At 37.9% G+C, this 15,847-nt stretch overlaps 1 protein-coding gene across 1 annotated transcript in view; it reads left to right on the top strand.

The window, feature by feature from the left end:
- The window catches only part of SHANK2 (SH3 and multiple ankyrin repeat domains 2), a 323,086-nt gene that overhangs the window by 83,924 nt on the left and 223,315 nt on the right, over positions 1-15,847 (top strand). The window contains exons 11-12 of the mRNA XM_033006803.2: positions 7,162-7,471; positions 11,888-12,057. Coding sequence (XP_032862694.1) covers positions 7,162-7,471; positions 11,888-12,057 — 480 coding nt within the window. The remainder of the gene's footprint in view (positions 1-7,161; positions 7,472-11,887; positions 12,058-15,847) is intronic.

Genomic DNA, 15,847 nt, shown 5'->3' with positions numbered 1-15,847 from the left:
TCAGATAATTTTTTGTTTTTCTAAAGGCCTTTAAGTGCCTAAAAGTAGATCCTCATGAGTATGTAAGTCAGTGATTTTCTATTGATTTCTAATGGGAGCTATGATCTGATATACCTAAAAAATGTGGGAGCCTGATGTTACAAATGTACAGAAAAATTCTAATCAAAATTAACTTAAGAGCCCATGTTTTGATTTCTGTTTAAGTTGACCTTTTCTCAGAGACAACCCCATGCAAAGCTCACACACATTTTCCTGAGCACCTACAGAAGTAGAGAAATTAGGGTTTACCTCACCTATATTTGTAAGATTCTTCATGAATTTTAGATTATGGATGCTCATGGTTTGTGGGTTATATTATTGTTGCATGCTGGTGTAGTCAAATTATTATGTTTTTGTCCTGAGCTAGTAATACCAAGGCTACCATTGGGAGGCAGAAAACATTTCAGGAAAAGGTGGAAGATGCTGGAGTATTTTCTTTTTTAATTTCTCAACACCACAGATTTTAGGACTTCAGTTAAAATAAACAAATTCTAATAAACTATTAATGAAAATTAGAAAAAAAAAAACCTGCAGCTGCAAATAGTTTACTAACTTCCTTGATTGTCAAATTTTTGAGTTGTACAATAGTGTTTATTAGTGTTTATTGGCTGTGCCATGTAGGAAGAAATTATATTTGCTGCATTGGGGAAAAGACAGACAAATGGAATAAGGTGATCAGTTATCAGGTGATATATCTGATGGTGTAGATTGGAAAGAGTTCTCACAATTTCCATGAAATTCAATAATTCCAAGTGACTAATATTTTTTGTGTTTTTATAACACTGATTAGAAACCTCTAAATGATAAAATGCTACAGCTCTGGCAAGAATCTAATAAAAATACCCCCTGGGATTGATTTTGATTGACTACAGTTGCCTGTCTGTTTTTATTTTACTGTATATGAACAGACATGAATGAGCACAATTGAGTTAACCCTTTCCTCACATAACTGCTGTGATGAGTTACTAAGACTAGACTATCATTGCTTTGAAACACTGACACCCACATAAAAGAAAAGACAGTTTGGGGATTCAACTCCCAGGTTTCTACACCAGTGTCATCTTCCCAGTAAAATACCCAGGATGATCTGTTTAGAGAAACACGAGCAGCACTGAGATCCCATGCCTTTGGAGATAGTTAATGCTTAGCCTGTATGTAATTTTCTGTGAGTGGTGTTCTGGTTATTAAAGCACAGAATTAAGCATAGGGAGGCAGTGATTTTCTTCTTTTCCTGTGGGCACGACAGGTAATTCTCCTCTTGAAGGATACAGGGATCAGTCTATGCTCTGTATCATCCATAAAGTATATTGCCATACACTGTGTAAAATTAAAATACGCTCCCTAGGAAACCTGTGCCCGTGGGCATTACTTACGGCAGTGCTCGGAGCTACGGAGGCACTGTGCAGCAGCGCAGCCCTTATGTTATCGTGCAGTTGCTAAAAGTTAGGATTGCCAGCAAGCACTTGCCTAACTTTTACAAAGGACTATCTCAGCCCCATCAGTAATCAGAATTTAAGAGTTCAATCTCTTTCATGAGCATTTCAGAAACTATCACCATAAAACTCACTTCTGTTGGTCTCCATTTGGCTGTCAAAGCAGGAGTACTACCAGCTACTGAGGTTTTCATGCAGGACTCATGAGCCCTTACATAATTTTGGCTAAGTTTAGTTAGAAAGCAGTATGGAAGTGTACAATATTATTAATAATTATAGTTTATTTGTAGCTCCAAATACAATCTAGGCGATTGAATGAAGATCGTAGAAAAAGTAGTGCACAGAAGCTTATAATTCAAATTTGTGGCATGGTTGTTCTGGTGTAGCAGTTCTTGTTCTGCAAATGATATTGATTCTTCTGGGGAGCTAATTAATGCATGTTTTTATAAGTTATCGAATAACTGTTCAAAGTTATTCTTTAGAAAGCTTTGCATCTTTTCAAAGCTAAAAAAATTGTTCCTATCAACTAAAGACATTTAATGATGTCCATTAGCTGTGTCCAACATTTCCTCTGGTCAGACTTCCACCTTCTAAGGATAGTTGCTTTTAAAAAGAAATTGAACCAAAGAATAAAATTATATTAATTTAGAGAAATCTTTCTTTATAAATTAATAACTATGTAAACACTGGAATGTCAAATTAAGTTTAAACTATTAAATTTATTTATGCTTACTAATTCTTTTCAGTGTTATGTTAAATATGAGATAATTATGCATATAGCGGTTAAATCCACCTAAGTAATATATTTTCTGTCTGTCTTGAAGCAGTTTTGTCAGTAAGAAAAAGTCCTGATTTTCAGAGCAGATGCATTAGCGATTAGCAGAGATGCCTGAAATGGGATAAATATTTATTAACCGTTATATAGTCTATACTATTTGAAGGCAATTTTTAAATGTAGGTTACTCTTTTTTAAAAAAAAAACCAAAACACTAAAAACCAACCAGTAAATTTCCTATTCTTTGGAATCTTTACATCTTACATTTAACTAGTTATGCCTAAAATTTTTGTGATTGTTAACACCTCCCCCTGCTTCCTGTCTGCCCATTTCCGTTATTTGTTCTTCCTCTGGGAGTATGTTTGCATTGGTTGGCATTGCTATCTATAGAACTTTTTTTCAGAATATGTACTTTAAAAACTGCAATGGCTACATCATTTATTTTCTGGCATCTGCAATGAATTTAGCGAAACAGCTTGATCAAAGTTTTGTATTTTTACTCTGCAAAAAGAAATTATGTTTCATCCCAGTGCAATGGAAGGGGAGTGGAAAAGATTTGTGCTTGTATCTCATCTGTTTCAGACTGGAATATAGGCCATGTTAAGATATTCTGTTTAGTGGCAGTTTTGTCTTCATTCTTAACGTAGTCATTGTGTGAAGCTTGGTGTGATTTGTACTTTTCCTCAAAGTGGCTCCTTGGAGCATTGCAGTAAGCAAGGAAAGAAACAGGGAAAAGCAAAGAAACAGGGAAAAGCAAAGAAATAGGGAAAAGCAAAGAAATAGGGAAAAGCAAATAAACAGCAAAAAGCCTCTGCACACTGAGAGTCAGCTGTACAAGTTTAAAAGCTAAATGCACTTGTACAGCAGCTCTCATCTCTCTCAAGGTTTTCCTTTCCCCAGTTGCAGCCTGCGGAGCGCCGCTGCGAAGAACCTTTTCACGCCTCGCTCCCCCCTGCCCTTTGCAAATATGAATTTTTGGCCCCCTCGGAGCTCCAGCCACCTGCACCTCCCTCAGCCCACCGTTCACTCCTGCACAAATGCAGCGCTCGCGGAAGCAAGAGTATCGTCTGTAAGGCTGTGGCGGTGGTGTTCACATGACTAATGCTGTGAAAGATAGCAAGATTTTTTTTTTTTTTTTGAGCAGCTCCAGTCTATGCACAGTTGGCTCCCAGCTGACAGACAGAATGTGGGGTGGGCTTTGTCACCAGAACGCTGGGTACTGCATGCCCAGCTATGCTCGCAATTACACAGTGCCCAGAAACCTGCTGCTTATGTCAGGGTGCAGGCAGCCTGAACACATAGAAATTGGGTAGCTTTATTATATATTTTTTTTTTTTTTTTTTTTTTTTGCCTCTTTCTTCCCAGCAAAGGTTATATAATGAGGGGATTGCTGCTAAAGTAAAAAGGGAAAATGAAGTCTTTGTTAAATGCCTTCACAAAGAAAGAAGGTAAGCAATGAAAGCAGAACACTTTGATGTTTCAGACCGGTGTTTTTTTTGTGTACATTGAATATGATTGGCTTAGTGACTCTATAATTAATCAATTCCTGCAATTTCTTTTTCAAAATTATTTTGTGTTAGACAGTCCATGTAGGGAAGTGATTATTAAGGCTGGATGTGACTTTATTCCTTTTAGGTTTTTCTCTGAAGAATCAAGTAGTTATAAAAATGTTTTTGTTCCCGAAGAAATGCATTTGAAGACACGTAAGGAATTTCCTAGGTGAATTTTGTCAGTGAATGGTGCTGAATTGCCCCTTCAGATGATATGAAATGCCAGGAATAGAATTCTGAGAGCTGGGGGAAGGATGAAATGGTACTTTCAGTTATGCTTTTAGGGATGATAATTTTAAACTTTAGGGGCATGAAATTAGTTCAGACATTTTCACGTCGTTTTATATCAAGTGTTTTTCCCAAACAAGTTTTGCAACAGTTATACTTACAGTTCTGAACATGGTGAAATATTAGGGAAAAACAGTGTTCAACACGGGTTAAAGTATGGACATTTGCATTTCATTATTTTGTGTTGTAGTTGTTTTTTTATTGTGAAAATAGTACAAATAATGGCTATGAGAAGCAGCTAAAAAAATATCCACCCACTTACAGTTTGCAGATTGCTGGAGAAAAGAAACAGTTGGGTGGAATATTAATCACTTTAGGCACGGAAATGCTTATTTTTAACTCTTTCTATAAAAGATTTGTGTTAGACACACGTCAATTGGTCTAATTAGTTGTCCCCTTTCCTGTTTATTTTCTGAAGTAAATGCTAATTTTGCTTGTAATTCTCTCCTTAAGAATAGAACATTAATAGCAGAGCGAAAGCTAACTCCTAAATGGTCATGTAAAACCCTTCCAAGGTATGTAAGGGAAAAAGGTCTCATTTAATCTGGTACCTGGAGAGCATGTGTTCATACAAAACATACCCTGATTTTCAGTAGGAATGAATGCACCAGTTTTGTGTTTTCTAAAATCTGTCGGTATAAATGTGCTCAGCAAGTCTCCGTCCGTCCTGGCGCCGTGCCGGAGCACCCGTGCCCCTCGTGCTCCCTCCCACTCCTGCCAGAAGATATCCCACCGACCTCTCAAAAGTTACAGTAAACATCCCCCGAAGGCTGGCGATATTTAGTTTTATCAATCTGTGGCTGGAAGGCTTGGCAGTTTACTTGGATTGTTACCTGTTTAAGTTAATGAAACATGAAAATCCAAGGGTCAAATCCAATTCTAACTGAAATCTGAGACAAACTTTGGTGACCCTAAGGGAACAGCATTAGACCTTCAGATAGCAAACCTGTATGTGCAAAACATTCCCAATATTCAATTTTGTGTGCTTCCCCCTTTACTGAAATTATTACAGTAGCTATTCTGCTTTATTGTACCTGGGAAGAATCCCTGTCTTCAATTAAACAATTTCTAGAGCCATATTCTGAATGTCAAAAATACAGGAATGCACAGTTGACATGTCTATGTCATACACATCAATCTAGAGGATCTGCTTATGTCAATTTTGGAAATATGTGCTGTGAGTTTTCTTTAAGTTAGTAATAATCGGGGCTTTCACTGTGACATTTAAAGCACCAAGGTGCTTTCAGTGATATACTCTGCTGCTTTGAAACCTTAAAAAAATATCAACAATTAAACTTGGAATATCCTGAAAATTGGGCAAAGTTTCTTCCAGTTTCTAGCACAAATATTGGACTCCTATGCTTTACCCCCTTTAGCAGCTTTTAAAGGCTATTTCCCTTCTTTCAGCCTCGTTTCAAATGAAATATTACAGAAATGAATTTAAAGCCCTTTCTCTCTCTGCACACTGTTCTCATGTTTGGTTCTGATGTTGTAGAGCTATTTACCAGAGAAAGTTTCAGCTCATTAGAAATATGAAGGATGTTGTTTTAAAATATTCAGAATTGCAGTTAATCATAAACCGATTCTGGTGAAAATTATATAAAGCATCTTTATTTTATCATACAAATATGCTTCAGTTTTGCTCTGAAACCTTAAGTTTTGCTGTGTTATCTCAATTAAAGACTGTATTTCAAGACAGGACAGATTGATTCTTATGTATATTCATATTTATGTGAATTTATTTACTTGCACAATATGACAGACATTCTTATTCTGGTTTTTGTGTGTTTTTAAAGGGTATTGAATGCATGTCACTTTATAAATGGCACTTACTGGCACTTTAGACATGTAGGATGATATTTTGTGGGGCTTCTTTCCCAACTGAAATATGATTTTTTGAAAATTACAACAGCTCAATGAAGTCCTCAGAATAATGCCTGGCTGCCTTTTGTTAGTTATACTACTGTGACTTTTTAGATGTAAATATGTGCACTTTGGATCAAATCCTGTGTCCCCATGAGTTCCACTGAAATAAACTAGTGGGAGTAGTTGCATGAATGGGGAGGGAGGCAAGCGTGAGTTTTGAGGGTCAGATCCTTTATTACCTTACAGTATGGGTAGGAAATGCCATCACATCTAGTGGTATCTGGGTGCCTTTTATCAGGAAATTTGCCTTTTAAGTTGCACATGGAACTAACTGACCCACCACAGTGAGAAAAGTAGATCTGGAGAATGTCACATCTGCTTGTGCGAATTCTCGTATGACTGAAGCACTGTACCAGTAACACTGGTGAAGGGATGGGTCCTCTGGTTTGTATTAGATTTTTATTGCCCTGGCTTTTGTTTTCTGTTATGATTATTTCATTAAGTAGTATATTGCAACCTTTGGATACAGTCATGTTCTCATTGGGACACAGCACGTGATGGAGTGAGTGTATTACCCTCGGGTAATATGTTCTATATACAATAGTAATAGATGTGGTAGAAATGCCTAGATTAGAAAGAGGGAAATACCTAGGGACTACAGCAATGTAATAGAGTTCTGCCAGGAGAAAAAGGTATGTCCTCAATTTTTAACCTGGAAGATGGGGATAAGGTGACTGTTAACACTACAGACTTCAGGTTAGGCCTGAACTTGTGATGGAACAAAATTCTCCCAGTTTGGGTGCCAATGGGAGGAGGAAGTTAGAAGATCACACATCAGAAATTCTGCTGATCAGCCCTGATCTGTGGCTTTCTGATTGAATATGACAACATAGCACAAATATGAACTTTTTAAGAGTCAAACTTTGCAATAATGAGTTGTTTCCCTTTTCCTAGACCATGGTTCAGACTGTTCAGCAGACTCATGCCTCTTGTGTTGCCTAACTATTTATTGAAGCCAGTGAACAGGTTAATGTTGCCCAGTTGTTTTCAGTTTTAAAGATAATTAATTCAATTAGCTATGCAGGCAAGGTACAGTTTCCGTCTCCACAGAAGAAACAATGCCATATGTTGCTAAATCTTTTTAAGGGTGGCAAACACATATGAATGGTGAAATCATCTGAGATTACCCTGGATGTCTTTCTTTACACAGTGCCCTTTAGAGAGGCTCCCACCTATTCAAACAGAAGGCGGAGACCCCCGAGCACCTTGGCAGCACCTCGGATCTTGCTTCGTTCCAACAGCGACAACAATCTGAACATCAACAACCTCCCTGAGTGGTCAGCCTCCTCCTCTGCTTCTTCACACCGCAGCCTTTCACCTCATCTACTTCAACAGATGCAGAATAATCCTAATGGAACTGTAAAAACTGTGGGGAGTTACACTCCGTCCTCCCGGAGCCGGTCGCCATCCCTAAACAGACTGGGAGAGGATGCCAAACGGCAGCAGCACAGGCACATCAGGTGACTTTTTAAATATTTCCACAGCATGAGATATCCCTAATGTCATCATGCTGGATTACCATGTTCTTTTATGTTATTTATATGCCCGTTTTGCACTCTCTGTAATATATAGGTAATAAAATCTCAGCACAGTGGAACATACCCAAGTGTGAATATTTTTAACTCCAGTCAAAGCCAGCTGTTTCCTCACAGAGCTCCAGCAGCCAGGCAGCCTTTAAGGTTCAGCAAAGCTCAGAAGTGACTTATCACTGAGTTTGCACCTCCAAATCAAGGTGCTTGTTCTCAAGAGACTTTAGTAGTTGAAATAACATTTGTATTTAACAGCAAAATAAAATCTTTCTGAGATACTTGGTCCCTTCATGAAACTTGATCATGCCTGAAACCTATGTTGGAGCTGCTTCTGGGTGATGAAGCAGGGACTATATAAGTTCTCCCTTCTGTAGATGTGTGCTGACCCAAAGAGTAAAATAGAGGGAATAACTGGGGGGAATAAGTGGGGCTGTTGTGTAGGAGGCTGGCCGACAGCAAAGAAGGCTTCTTGAGATGGTGGTGATAGATGTCATGGGCTTCTTTCATGATTATCCTTGCTGCAGGGTTTTGTGTTCACTGTGACTTTGCTGCTCTTTCTTTCCTCTTGAATTACAAATGTGATTTAGCAGGCGCTCTCTGCAAATACCTTGCAGCTATGTCCCACCGGAGAGTAAATCCTAACTAATTAGAGTGATGTAAGTATTGTAAGTAATATAATAAAACAGAGGATCGTGTCTAAGTTTTGATCACAAACGAGGGCTTCAGCTTTGTGAAGCCACTACCCTGTGAATAGGCAATTAGAGCTTCACTTTGAGGAGGACTTGGGAACCACACCCGTCAAGTGTGCAGGCAGTGGAGCTGCACCAAGACAAGGGGTTAAAATGCAGGGCTGCAAAAATGGAGGGAGACAGAGCTGAGTACTGATGGAGAGAATTAGAGTTTAAATGTTTTGACCAAACACATTTAATTCAATGGTCGTTTAAAATAGCAGGCTTTGTCCTATTTCCTAATATTAAAAACCATCAATTGTTCAGGGTAGAAAAGGACATGAGTATTGTTAAGAAATGCAGCTGTTGGTTTCTCTTTGTCATTTGTAAGTGTAATGGATCTTTATTTGAGTTTTCAGGTCAGTAAAACAAAATGTCATGTAGTTGAAGCTGTCACCTGTTACCTTGCGCATTCTTCTCTCCTTGGCTGTAGGCACCCAAACTGACAAGCCTTATTTGTGATAGTAACAGTACTGCTGGGGAGCGGAAACCCAGTGCATTGTAAAAAACCAGTTGTCTGAAATGTAAGAATCACTGGAAGAAACAGGATGCAAATTTCTTATGGCAGTGGTTTCATGCAGTAGAGAAATCTCACCTCAACTTGTTGTATGTTACAATAATTGCAAAACCTCATATAGTTATAATTTGGGTGACACTTCCTCACAGAGACCTGTATCAGCTTAAAACCAGGTTGTCTGTAATGAGGCTTCGCTTAGGTGAGGAGATGGCAGGGAGGTGCTTTTCAGAGAATGAGCGCCCTTGTATTCCACTGTATGCTGCTGATGCCACCAGAGAGGGAGGCTTTACCTCAGAGTCAATGATTATTTTACCTGGAAGGGTTAAAAAGTGCATTTTCATCAATATTCCTGGGATATCCACTTCCAAAGTCTTGAAGTATAAACAATCCTTTGAGGTGGGTGCTTTGACTTTATTCAGCCAGTTTCCTCTTCCCTTTCTGAAAGCACGTGATTTTGAAAACCAGCACAAATGATAATGGAAACCAATTTAATGCATGAAATTTAGTGAAAATAAAAGTTTGGTCTTTCTCTTGGTACATTAGTATCACTGCTACTTAAACTACTACCCAGCTGCAGAGTTTCATATATACCATCAAGCCTTGTTTCAGAGACGACCAGGGTATGTGCACGTACTGAGAAGAGAGTTGGAGGCTCTCTGAAATTTAAAGACAACTAAAAGGATTTTATATATAATTTCTCCTGCAAGCATTACCTTTTCTTGCCACATGCCTGTTTTGCAGTCATGAATGGCACCGTACATGATACTTTCCTCACAGATTTTGTTTAACTGTATGACCACCTACTTGTTGTCAGCTGAATGTGGGAATTGTTCCTGTCTCTGCTTATTATTTGCAAATAATACATTCACCATGAAGCTGTTGTTCCCCTTAGATGAAAAAGCCCTTTTTGACATAGCAGTAGATTGTGTTCTGGAACAGAGGCAGCCATAAGGGGTAGGTTAATGGAGAAGGTTAGAGTACAGCAAAGGGTTAATGAGGTTACTGGGATTTGCATTATGGAAAAGAACTGGAAATCCATGCTGGAAGGGGTTTCTCTGATCTTTGCAAGCCTGTGTGGCTCAGGTGTTTATCTTCTCGTGGGGTTGCTGCTTTTCATACCAAACTGGTTTGGGGGTGCTGGGGGAGGCAGGGGAAGTGGCACCCTTCCTGTGGAATCTGTCCCACAGTCATTAGTGAAAGAAGGTGCCAGCACAGCCTCAGGCAGGGCTGAACCACCAAGGATGGCCACCTTCTTCTGGGAGAGGGAAACATCTGGCATCTCCGCATCCTCCTCCTGCTCCTTCATGGCATGGGACTTGCTGGGCTGGGACCCCAAGCTGGGGGCAAGGGAGGAGAGGAAAGGTGTCTCTTTGAGAAGTCATCTATCCCATGTTGCAGCCCTGATTTCCAGTAATAAGCCTGGCTCATGAGAAATGATGTGTTCAGTGTGAAGGTTAAATGTGCCATTTCCCCCTCCTCTCTCAGTAAGAGAGGAAATGAATGTATCTTCTGTGATAAGAGTTGAAGAAGGTGCTGGGACATAACACTGTGAATAGCTACTACCAGACTGGGCAGAAAATACAGTTTGATAAGAGTGGAAATCGGATGTGTAACAACAGTGTATAGATCTGGATTTTTTATGGTGACAACTGTTTCTTCACTTATAAGGAAATGGGAATAGAGCAAAAGAACTGAAACCTGAACGTCATCTTTTCCTGCCTGACTTAAACAACTGTGAGAGTTGGCTGAGGTTTCTGATGCAAACTCCATCTCAGCCTGCAACCAGAAGAACTCACTTCTGAACTCCTGAGTGTAGCTTATCTTTATTAGCACCTGTTCCCAGAAATAGACCAGAACGAGGCGAAAGTGGGTGCTATTCCAAACAGTAAAGAAGTTTCTTCAGGAAAATTGAAGTGTTCCTGATATGAAAGTTCCACTGTGTTTGTTTTTTTACCAGACAGCTTCTTCCTTACCTATATTGAGAGCCTTATTGACTCTTATTTTGGTAGGAGATTGATTAAAATCAAAAAAACCCTTGAAGAAATGGTATGCTCGAGCCCTCATATTTCATTGTGCTTTGGCAGTTTGAGATCTTTTCTTTCTCCTTACAAGAAAGTAAGTGGAGTGCTACAATGCTAGATTAAATCTTTATTCTTCCTTTGGTACCCTATCTTTTTCCTATAAATATATATGAATATTCTTCTTATTACTATTTTCTGCTTTTAGACTTTCTGTGTAAGTCCTTAAGTTTTGGGTGTTTTTTTAAAGTGGAATAGTAATGTATTGCAAGTTTGTTGCAGTATCTCCCATGAGTTTGCCACCCTCTTTAACATTTACCTCTTTCTCTTTTCATATATTTTTGACAGTTCACTCATTTTTCCAGAGGTTTAGTAATGATCTTATGCACTGTTCACTGGCTTTCAATAATTTATTCTTTTTACACCATAAGTAGATTTTGTGTTGTCTGATAACCTATGGCTTATTTGGGTATATCATTCTGAAGTCATTGGGAGAGTTATTGATTGCCATCTATATGAAATAATCTTTTGGAGAATAAGTTAGCCATGAGAAACCATGTTTTGTGCAGATCTAAAATTTAGCTCCAGGCCTTGGAGGGATGAAGTAACTTGATTATTCAGTCCATTCAGTTAACAATTCAATTGTCTTGATTGTTCAGTTAATGTTACAATATTACAAAGATATCCATTCCTAACAATAATTGTAGATACTGACATTTTAAAGTTTTTCTGACAAATTGTGATGCTTGTAATGTATGATTTGCGTATAAATTTTAAATTTCATCAGCGTCTATATATATGCAAGTTTAATTTGCAGAAAAACTAAAAACTATAGTGTTATGTGTTTTCTTTTCTAGTCCATCATTGTCAGATGAATATTGATCATGTTTCATACTGAAAGATTTCAACCATTAAAAACGTGTGTTTAGGATGAAAAATGTGTAGTATTTCTGCAGGGTTAGATGTCTTACTGGAAGACAGTTACGTTATTCCCTGCTTAATTTAACACTGCTAATGTGATGATAAATGATTAACTTTGCCCATTTTAAATAACCAGCTAATGTTTTTTAATTTCAATTTCCAGTGCCGTTTACAATCCTGGTGCCAACAAGGATACTCTGTCTGCCTTGGATTATCAGGGTCCAAAACGCAAGCTTTACAGTGCTGTACCTGGAAGACTTTTTATTGTTGTAAAGCCATATCAACCTCAAGGAGAAGGGGAAATTCATCTGCACAAAGGAGATAGAGTCAAAGGTGAATACATAATTAATTTTGAATAAACTTTTTCTTCTTCTAGATGGAAATTTTATTTTAAAATGATCTTCTATTCTAGGGAAAAAATAATAATCTTTTCAGTAGAAGTGCTTTTATGCATATGTTTCTTTATGGGGTACTTTGCTCCTACATCTATTTTGCAACCAATGCATATTTAGCTACCATTTTAACTGTAAGCGACTTCAAAGTATAAGTAAAATTCAGAAATATGTGCAGTAATAGCAGCATTGTCTTTTGCACAGAGCATGTAATTTGCTTCTGTAGTCATTATAGAAAGACAGCTCCAGGGCTTTAAAAGGTTGTAAACATGTCAGCTATCTAAGCAGCTCAGGAAGGAAACAGGGATAAGGTCAAGTCTGTTCAAAGCCCTTTCCTCAAGGAACAATTTATTGGTTAAGTAGAATAAGTCCCCTCGTGAGACTTAGGATAAGTAGGTAGGTAGAATCTACTGTAAATATTTTGGGGGAGGAAGTGTGGCTGTGTGTGTATAATTTCTGTCCACTGGTGCACTTCCCATCTAAGAATATGGTAAAGGCCAGTGCTTGTGGTATTATTTTGAAGGCAGTAAGTACATCCAGGTATGGCTGAGAAAGTGGGCTATGTGATTTGCAGGATCGACCTTCCTAAGGGTGCATTGTTACACAGTTTCAACCGTGGTTTTGCACATCCAGGTGAAAACTGGTCATGGAATACAAAGACTTTCTGCTCAGTCCATAGAAAGCAAACACCAGTTATGGAAATCAAATACAAGGGAATAAATTCACTGTCCGAAATAAAAGTGTTAAGCAGCTGAAAATTTCATTGCAACTGAAACTACTGATCTTACAAAGGAAAACTTCAAATATCTCATCCCTTGAGCCTGCAAAAAGTAGTTGGAAAAAATGGGGATCTGTTAGAAGGTATTTTTGTATTTTTATTTTTGGATGTGACTGGTTCTGAAGCTTTTGTGGGTTTAATAATTTTTGTTAACTCAAGCCTTCAGAAGATGTAGGACAGAAATCAAAAGAATGTTGCACTTAAAGATAAAACATATGCAAGATTAATTTTAAATGCAAAGATGAAGGAGGAAGGTTAAACTTAGGAGAGATGGTGATGTCTGTAGAGCTGAAAAGATAGTTTTGCAGTTCTGGGAGATTGTACCTCGGTCAGGTAGGAAGCAATGATTATGATCTAAAGAACATAGTGCACAAGAACTTTGGGGAAGAGCCCTTATTAACACTTCATAAAACATTATAAAAGTCCCCAATTAATGGAAATTATCTAGGCTAGAGTGAAATTAATAGAAGGCAAGCAAAGCTCTGAGGTTACGGAATTTCTTGGGAATGCTAAATATCAAATAAAATTAAAGTCATAAAAACCAGAAGTCATCTTCAAATTCAAACAAAATTGACAGAGCTTTGCATGATTTTGGAACCAGCTTTGCAGGCATCCACTATATAAGAATAAATGCAAGAGAAGTAATGCATGATTAGCACTTCATAAAACTCTTTAAGTATCAAAAGAATGGGTACAGTCTAGTGAGAGTTAAAGCAGCATTATGAGTAACTGTCATGTAAAAATGTAAAGCAAATTAAAAACAAATGAGATCTTTTTATACCTTTACAAATCAATACTGGCTCTTTGGTTAAAATGTGAAGACTTGGGGTATGGAATTCTCACTGGAAGGGCAGCGGAACAAAATAGTTGAGAAAGATGCTTGTTGGTCAATTACAAGAAAACGAAACAAATGTTGCATATAGTGGGAAAAAAAAATAAAGATTTAAAAAAGCGAGACTTAAGCACACCCCAGAACTCTCTGCTGATTCATAATCAGAAAATTTAACAACACTGGGAAGAATTGTCAGTCCCTACAAAGGATGAATAACTAACTAAATAACTTTCTACACTGAGGGTGTTTATAGAGATCTAGGAGGTGCCAACAGATAAAGAATGAATATGGTTGAGCATCATCATCTGTTCTTGGGTGGATGTTGTACGCAGTTGTGTTCAATTGACTTGCTGGATTTAAAGAGATAGCAGTATTTTCGTTTATGTAGTGGATGTAAGGTCAACCTAAATTCTTGTCACCAGAATAAAACAATAGACTCCAGGCAGTTCTGGAGAAAGACAAGACAAAAAATGTGTTCCCTGGCAAAAGAAGAAGTAGTGCAATGGGTTGCTTGGGATGCTGAATTCTGCAGAGGCATTCATTATCTGGCTGCTCATTTACATTAGAATTTGAGACAATTATATGCAAAAACATCCCAAGAATAAGAGATTTAAATTTCAATTAAGAGTTTAATATTTTAAAAAAATTAGGTCAAGAGCCCTTGGTTCTAAATTACTATGACAGTAACTGGAAAACAGTGCAAGAAGAAGTTAGTCCACTTTTCAAATCTTCTTACAATAGTATGATCTAAACTTGAGACTGGTAATTTTTGTGGAGGACACTACCAACGAATGTCAAAATGCTGAAATAGAAAATGAGATCATGTCTGGTGTGTGGAATTTGAATCTTATTTATGGTGAAAATGTATGTTTACTGAAAGTGACTATAAATTAACTTTTTCTGTTAGAAAAAGGGCAACATGCCCATCCAACATCAAATAATTCCTGCAGGGATTATTTTTTCAGCTTCAAGTATATGATTTGCACATTGAATTAAAACCTGGCAGAGGTCTAGCATTTGCAGGCACACTTGTTTTAGAGCATTTTATAGAACTTTGATGCAGTAACGTCTAGTGAGATTTCAATACATGTCAACCTGCATTTAGAAAAAGATTGGAAAAAGAAAAAGTGTACATAGGGTTTGTCAGTGTTACTACTTAGGATGAAATCTTGGAAAGTGTAGTATAAGGCTGTTTGCACGGCAAGGCTGGAACACTGCATGACAGACTCCTATTGCCAATTGAAGGAAAAACTTCCAGAACAAGATCAAATCCTATTTCATGTTACAATGTCAGTGGTTCCTTAGTTGTCACAAAAAATATGTCAGAATGAACACAAGGTCATGTAGAGAATAAAGAGTCCAGGTAAAAGGACAGCAATGCTTTAAAAAGGTCTCAGTTGCATAACAGCGTTGAGGAAGCCATTCAAACTTAGCATATGTGACAGAAATTCCAGGTTCAATTAATTCTGGATTCAAGTCCGCGTTCCAGTCAAAATGTATTTATTTATAGAGAATAAAAAAAATTACTCCAATGTGAGAGATTGATAGGTTCCCTCTCTGTGTCATCCAAAAGTGCAATCAGTAGAGCTCTTCTAATCCTCAGTACTTCTTGGGTGCTGTGCAAGTGCCAGAAGGAGGTCCTGCTTTTTTTCTCTTTCTGAGCAGAAATTCCACTTGATACCGGATATATTTTCTGTCTTCTAGAGACTTGCTTAGCAAGACCATGATCCAGTCAGCAATGAGGTTTTGATTTTCTGGGTTTACACATGCCTGTTTGGGGTTTAGTGATTCACTGTATGCAAAGCTTGGAGGAAATGAAACATTAAACCCCATGGAATTCAATTTTTCCTCACTTTGGAAACACCTTAGCCTCACATTTAAGAAATAAAAAACCTTTGTCTTAGTCCCTCTTCTCTGCCAACTTGGTAGCTGCACTGTTCTGGATAAAACACTGATGCTAAAGTACTGGCTTCTTGGAGTGTTTTGGGGGATTCAGACGTGTTTTGGCATTTGCTGTGGGATTCTGACCCTGGGGAAATGCTCATCACATGTATGTCCCATGAGACTAATCACAGTTAAGATGTAGCAAGGCATTTATTACTGGGATAAAAATCTAGAGCA

This window comes from Tyto alba, unplaced genomic scaffold (assembly GCF_018691265.1).
Source record: "Tyto alba isolate M040663 unplaced genomic scaffold, T.alba_DEE_v4.0 Super-Scaffold_8, whole genome shotgun sequence".
NCBI classification, from domain to species: domain Eukaryota; kingdom Metazoa; phylum Chordata; class Aves; order Strigiformes; family Tytonidae; genus Tyto; species Tyto alba.
The sequence above is the reverse complement of the archived record's forward strand: the minus strand, read 5'-3'. Positions and strand labels throughout refer to the sequence as shown.